At 41.9% G+C, this 6,953-nt stretch overlaps 1 protein-coding gene across 1 annotated transcript in view; it reads left to right on the forward strand.

Annotated features, from left to right (window-relative positions):
* The window catches only part of TTC27 (tetratricopeptide repeat domain 27), a 97,875-nt gene that overhangs the window by 87,716 nt on the left and 3,206 nt on the right, over nt 1-6,953 (forward strand). Inside the window, exons 18-19 of the mRNA XM_081188072.1 lie at nt 3,482-3,593; nt 4,817-4,917. Of these exons, the coding sequence (XP_081044198.1) occupies nt 3,482-3,593; nt 4,817-4,917 (213 nt within the window). The remainder of the gene's footprint in view (nt 1-3,481; nt 3,594-4,816; nt 4,918-6,953) is intronic.

Consider the following 6,953-nt stretch of genomic DNA (forward strand, 5'->3'; position numbering starts at 1 on the left):
ATGTTTGTAGGCCCATAGTAATAGAGCCAGTTTTGGGGAGTAAGAGAATATAGAGAAATCATCAGGACTTACATCTTTTGTCCCCTGTGCCTACACATTATAATACAAAAGAAACATTTTCCAGTAGTGGTGCTTGCTGTTTTCATTTTGCTATAGAAAACTGGAAGAACTACAAGCAAGCATTTCATCTTTGTGCTGTAGCCAAGGTTATGAGATGTGTGCTTCAGCTATTAAATCAAAGCAAACTCCCGGTGGCAATTTTTCAAGGAGCCACATAGTGTGAAAGAAGCATCAAACTCTGAATATAAAATGAATACTTCCAGCTTTCAAAACATGGTAGAATATTGTGACGGAAAGATCTTGCTAAATTATCCTGACCCATTTTCCTGTAAGAGCTTGCTCCCTTGAGAGTGTTACCAGAAATTTCTTCATTTAGGTTAGGTGTGTCTGTGTTTAAATGTTAGCAACGTGCCCTATACAGCCTCTCTTTTTCTATGAAGCAGCATAGCATGCAACCTAAACTGTGTAACTATAATAAAGCTTTTCCTGGTATTTGCATTAGTTTCCTTTGTTGATTTTGTTCAGGGGCAGATCCAGTTGGGTGCCAAAAAGCAAATAGCCACCAACACTGTTTCTCCCTCCTTTATCTATTTTTCATATTGCCCAAATGTAATGCTGGTTGGCAGGGACATTATTAGCATTATATGTATATTTTTAAGTTAATGCGGTTTTAAGTAACACAATTCTGTACCTTCTGATTACTTATTCTGCCCTTAACTTGTCGTATTCCATACTGCTATTTAACATACCCCCAGTTCAGTAATCTTCTCAGAACTCAATCATGCCAACTAATTATCTCTCCACCACCACCACATGGAATCCTCCATGATGCTTTGCAAAGGCAGGAATCTACCTGGGATAGCTCAGTTGGTAGAGCAGGAGACTCTTAATCTCAGGGTGATGGGTTCAAGCCAAACATTGGGCAAAAAGATTCCTGCATTGCAGGGGATTTGACTAGATGACCCTCATGGTCCCTTCCAACTCTACAGTTCTATGATCCTATACTGTCCATTCCAATTAACATTTCCCAGGAGTGAAAACCACTTTGCTTCACTTTGTATTCTGCAGCCCAGGAAACACCTGTCTATCCCTTTAAACTTCTAGTTTAGCTCTACGACCCAGTAATTTGCTTGACATTTGAATGCCACAGTATGCTTCTTTGTTTTAATATTTGATCAAAGGTGAAATAATGTAAAATGCTAGTATGAATCATTCTCAGTTGTGTTATTTTGTGTAATTTATGTGCAATTATAGCTCTATTCAAATAGTGATTCCCCACCCCGCAAAGTGATTCCCCACCCCTCAAATATTGATGACACTGAGATCAGCAGGTAATAAACTTAATAGTCTTCCTCTGTTGACTTAAGAAAGGCTAGAGAGAGACTGAAGAGGCAAGCTTCTGGCAAAAAAAAAAAAAGGAAACTGCCATTGGCTGTGATTTTCTGTCCCTAGCATCTCAGAGGTGGAAAACTACACTTTCAAATGTAAGTTCTGATTACAAAACTAGTTTTAGGAGATGTGGCTGTATATGGTCATCTCCCCTACCCACATTTCTGCCTCCCCTTAGTCAGAGAGAAAGTGATGAGGACAAGAGTGGTATCACACTCTATTTCATATCTAAAATTGAACTGGTGAAGGGTTTTCACCGTAGAAAGCACTGTCTCTCCAATGTTTCGTATGTTTCAAGGCCCACATGAATCTCTTGGTGCATCAACAGAGATGTGAGCTTAACTCAGTTTTCCTGCCAAAAAGTACCCAAAGCAAATACTAACACCATAAAATGATATAAAACCGTAGTGGCATTAACGTATTCAAAATGTCTGATATAGCAACTTGCTAAAATTGAAAAGGAAAAAAAAAGTGATTCCATAAATGCAGCACTCTATCACAAAGAGAGCAAGTAATTTCACATCATGCACACACAAAAAATGAGACAGATATTTGTTGTGTATCCTAATTATAAAACTATATCAATAATTAACTGTATCAAGAAATCCATATGAATGGGGGGGGGAGTGTGAAGGTGGAAGTTGTCTTGCAATTTTGTGTTCCAGGAATTTATAAATGAAGTCCCAGCATTAAATAAATATATTTGGTGCTCTTTCTTCCTTATTTCTTTTACGATATTCACATTTAGTTAGAAATGTATATCACAAGTCTGTTTTTCTATCACATTAGTAGTACCTTGGATCCCGAACGCCTTGGTACTCCGACGTTTTGGCTCCCGAACGCTGCAAACCCAGAAGTGAATGTTCTGGTTTGCGAACGTTCTTTGGAACCCAAATGTCCAACAGGGCTTCCGACTGGCTACGGAGCTTTCTGCAGCAAATCAGAAGCCGCACTTTGGTTTCCAAACATTTTGGAAGTCGAACAGACTTCTGTTTGACTTCCAAGGTACAACTGTACAATACATCAACAGACTTCAAAGATTTCCTGTTGCTAGCAATGGCTTGCCTGGCTGATTCACGCTTAGGCTTAGCCAAGAGAAAGGCATACTCTGTTATAGCAAAATAGGGTTCCTTAAAAGATGGCAAGCACAACAGAACCCCCTTTGCAGATCTTTATTAGTGTGACGGGGAATTCATGTGGATTAGGTGTGCTTGACTTGGCTTGTTCTGAAGAAAGAAAATAAAAAATAGCATATGGAAGCAAGTCTTGGTACATAGCAATTGTGTGGTCTCTCCAACTAGCCCCAGGTGAGAACCAAACAGCCACCTTTTGGGTCACCTCACAAAGCAAAGATCTCTCATTGGTGTTTGTTGGAGAATTAAGCCAATTCTTTCAACTCTTCCATTAAGACCAGTGGGACTTAAGTGCTCAGGTTTTTTTGCTTTAAAAAAGGCTAAGTAAACATTTGGATTTAGTGGGGGGGGGACACTTGTTTTTGCTTTGGCTCATTTGCTTCTGCTTAGGTTTGGGCAATTGCTTTTTATTTTCTCCGTTTTGCAGAATCCATGTCTTCTTGTTTTTTTCCACATTGGGGAACCAATACAGAATAAAACTGGCATCTTAATCTTTGTATATATTTGAGCAATTTATTGCATTCCTTAGATGCATAATGGCTTAAAATATTAAAATACAAGTGTTTTCCTGCTTTCATGTGCATTTAGTCATTGTGACCTAGCAAAATATGGGTCACATCCATCAGTCTAGACAGATTTTTTTTAAAAGGTAAAAAATTATCTTTTAAACACGTGTTACTTATATGTCTGTCATACTTGAAAGGCAATAACAGCGAAAAACATCTGTGCTACAGCTGCAGAATACAGTTGCAGGGCAGGGGAGGAAGACTGAAAAACTAATACTGAGAAACTAACATATTACCAATCAGAACTATTTTTTTTAGAGTGACTTTGGCTTTACGTATTAAGATAAAGCCGAACTAAGGTTGTTTTCTAATTTCACTCTTCTTTCTTTACAGGTGCTACAGTATCTCAGCAAAGCACACAAGTGTGAAATCCAGTCCAAGGACTGGGACAAAGATATTTTCTCTTTTAAGAATGTAGTAAAAGGAGCTTTAGAGCTTGCACATGGTATGTCCTGTATGAATTTTTCGGCAGAAATCATTATTGGTGGGTGACTTTAAAAGGTTCATTTGGCTGTAACATGCCACACTTGCTAATACTTAAAAACAAATCCCCAGAAAAACAGAGCTGCCTTAGTTCTACAGTAGGGAAAAGGATGTTCAGGAGAGATTGTGTTAAATGACCAAGTCACTTTCCGTTTCCAGAGATCAGTGTGAAGTCTCAACAGGACCACCAGCCATACATGCAGAAAATTCCCTCAGAAATCCATCTGGATCTGCAAGGATCAGAGGCAGATCATTTTAATCAGTCCCTCACTGTACAGAAGCTCTTTCAAACACACAAGCGGGACTGGAAGGCGGTGTGAGTGTGCCTGCCAAGGGCACAGCAAAGCACAGCCCTGCTTGGCACCAGGAGGAGGGGCAGTGCGGGCTCCGTTCACGCTCTGCCCCTGGAGTGGCATTCATGTGGCCAAAAAGCAGGGTATAAAATCCCTTAAATCAGTATATCGCTGACATTCAGCACTTGTATCAGCCAGTATTTTCATTCCAATTCATTTGTCCAAAATGGACAAGTTATAGGGCAACTTGAGATAAGCCCAAGGTTAGCACTAAGTACAACAAATAATTAGGGGGAGAACCCTCAAAGGGAGGAATCATTCCCCCCACCACCAAAAAAATGAGGGCCCAGTGTCCATGGAATACTGTGACTGTGAGGCTGGAGAAAGAAACACAGAGATACTATAATTACACACATTCAGTCATGGGCAGTCTCCCTCCACCCCACACCATTTTGCCTCAAGACCTCACTTACTCATTTCTGAAGTTCAGAAGTGTGTTGCCAAAACAGAGCCCTCTGCATGCAAGGAGGAGAAGATATCAGAAGTACAGAAAAGCTTTAGGGAAAATCCCTAAGAGGAAGAACTAACTGGGGTTGAAGAGGTGGAGTGGAATGAAGTAGCAGGAAAGAGGGTGGGATTTCAGCAGCACTCCACGCAGCAATATTTTGTTACGGCATTTTATTCTCATTTTACAGAAACAATGCTGTGTTGTTTCAGTGATTCATGTTGCAGTTCAGAATACCTGCCCCCCTTACCATTTGTATGGATGCTCCTTTTAATGAGCTTCCTTGTGAAGAGAACTGGCTGAAAGCTTTAGTAGTAATTTATGTCTGCCGTGTTATCACAGTAATCACCAGACTTTTGTTTTGCCTTTTTAAAATTCATCTTGCAGTGGCAATGAAGTGCAGCAAAACCAAGTCTAATCACCAAGAGGCACTGCAAATTCTCTCTTCGGCTCGACTCAACTTACGTAGCTTGGCAGCCAGAGCAAAGGTGAGACTGAGATGGGCATCCTTAAAATAGTCTTTTAACAGAGAGGCAGGGTCAGCAAAGGGCTCCCTGTCTCATGGCTTATGTTCTCAAGGACTGCTACAGGCACTTTACTTTTAACTCTTCCATTCTAACCAGAAAAATACTGTAATGGAAAGGAGGAGATATTCTTCGTATGTTTAATCTGTGAAAACTTTACTGGACTAATTTCCTAGAAATATCCAACAGTTGTCTCTGTGCAAGGAACAGGGCACAGTCTACTTTTGTAGAAAGTGTGTATGTGTTTGTTTGTTTTTTGTGTGTGTGTGTGTGTGTGTGTGAGAGAGAGAGAGAGAGAGAGAGAGAGAGAGAGAGAGAGATGGGGAAACTGGCATGGCTCCCTCAGGACATCTCTAAGCATGACTGTAATGGTTCTAGGGTTTGCTTGTGCGTAAGCCGGTGCTTATCTCCCCGGCTGGGTGCAAACACCTGGCTTGGTTGCCAAAGTGAACCTTTTCTGTCCGGACAGCCACTCACCCGTGGCTGACTCAATCGCTGGCAGCATCCGTCAGTGGGCGTTTCTTAAACTTCTTCCAGCAAAGAAGCTCTTTGACGCCTAGTCTCCTCCTACTCTCTCTGCGCGAAAGCCTTCTGCGCAAGGAGGGCGTGGGCAGCGGAGGACCCCTACTCTCCCCGCTGGTCCCAGGCAAGGAGTCATGGGACCGCCTCGTCGTTTCCCCCATCTGCCCCCCTTCTCCACTGGTGCTACGCTGATTCTCTTCCCCAGAAGATGGGCTCCTCCTCCCGATCCCTGGCTGCTCTCTGGAATCCCTCTGGCTTTTGCTCTCTCCCTCCGGCACTGATGGCAGTTCCCTGACAATGACTTTCCCTGATTTGAAAAGCTGGAATCGGTATACAAAAGGAAGGTAGCTCAACAGTGTTCTTCCGTCAAATCCAGGAGGGCAGATGACACCCATTTGTCTGGCTGTACAGATTCTCACACAATCGTCCATAATCCCCAGAGAGCTCGGCAGCTTCCGCAGGGCTTGTTTTGGACTTCAGCTCAATGAATGCCAAATAAGAGAGAGAAAGCTGAGCCAGACACCATCCTTCCTCCCCAGCTTCTTCACATTGGGTAGCCAGAAACAACTTTTTTTTTATAAAAAAAAAAAAAAGCATGATGGATAGCTGTCACAAAGGATCCTTCATGAAAGCTTCCATCTCTCAGGAAAAAGTCTTCTGGCTCTGCTGCACCTGCCAAAAATTGGGCTGTGAGCTGGTAATTGCATGGAGTAACACTGTCTCTCCAAAGAGGACAGGAGGGCAACTTTATTACATTTCTTTATTGTGTTTTCCCACGAATGAATGAAAATTGCCCATTCAATACAACCCACCCATTGTGACGTTTAATACTGCAATGTGTACATATCAGCCAACAGGTGCAAGTGACCTGAAGTGTCATGGTGTAGCACTAAGGAAATTGCATCGCTAAGACTAGGAGCAGGGTCTAGTTTTTCCTGCCACACATACCCCTCCTCACCCAGTCAGTCAAAAGAGAAGGTGGTGATTGAGAGGGTCTGATCTTCAGAACCTGCTCCAAAACTACAATGGGTTTTTAGTTTATGAGGAAATGATTCACTTCAAGGCATGTTCAGTAGTATCCCAGGCCCCATATCAGACTGCAGCCTAAATAGGGTTAGGCCACTCCTGCTGCTTTTACAAGTAATCAAAGGGGAGGGGGGGGAAGCCTAATGTTCACTGTTTGGCCAGTTGGGTTTATAGGTCCAGATGAGTACCAGTGACACACAAGTAGGTCCAAGCATTGACTTTGTGGAATTCCTGCAAAATTGGATTGTATCCTTGCACAAATCAGTAATTCTAGGTCTTGTCCAAAAATGATGAAGTGGACAGGGCTGTCGTTAATTTGTCCACAGGGTGACACTGGTGTGTTTTAACAATGTTGCAGTACTTTTTTAAAAAAATTTGCATTTAGGATGATTTTATTGTCTTTGGTTAAGAATAAACTTTCTGTTACAAATCTTCTTTTTTTTCTTGTGCAG

Source organism: Podarcis bocagei (genome assembly GCF_964188305.1).
Source record: "Podarcis bocagei genome assembly, chromosome: 3".
Classification (NCBI taxonomy): Eukaryota; Metazoa; Chordata; class Lepidosauria; order Squamata; family Lacertidae; genus Podarcis; species Podarcis bocagei.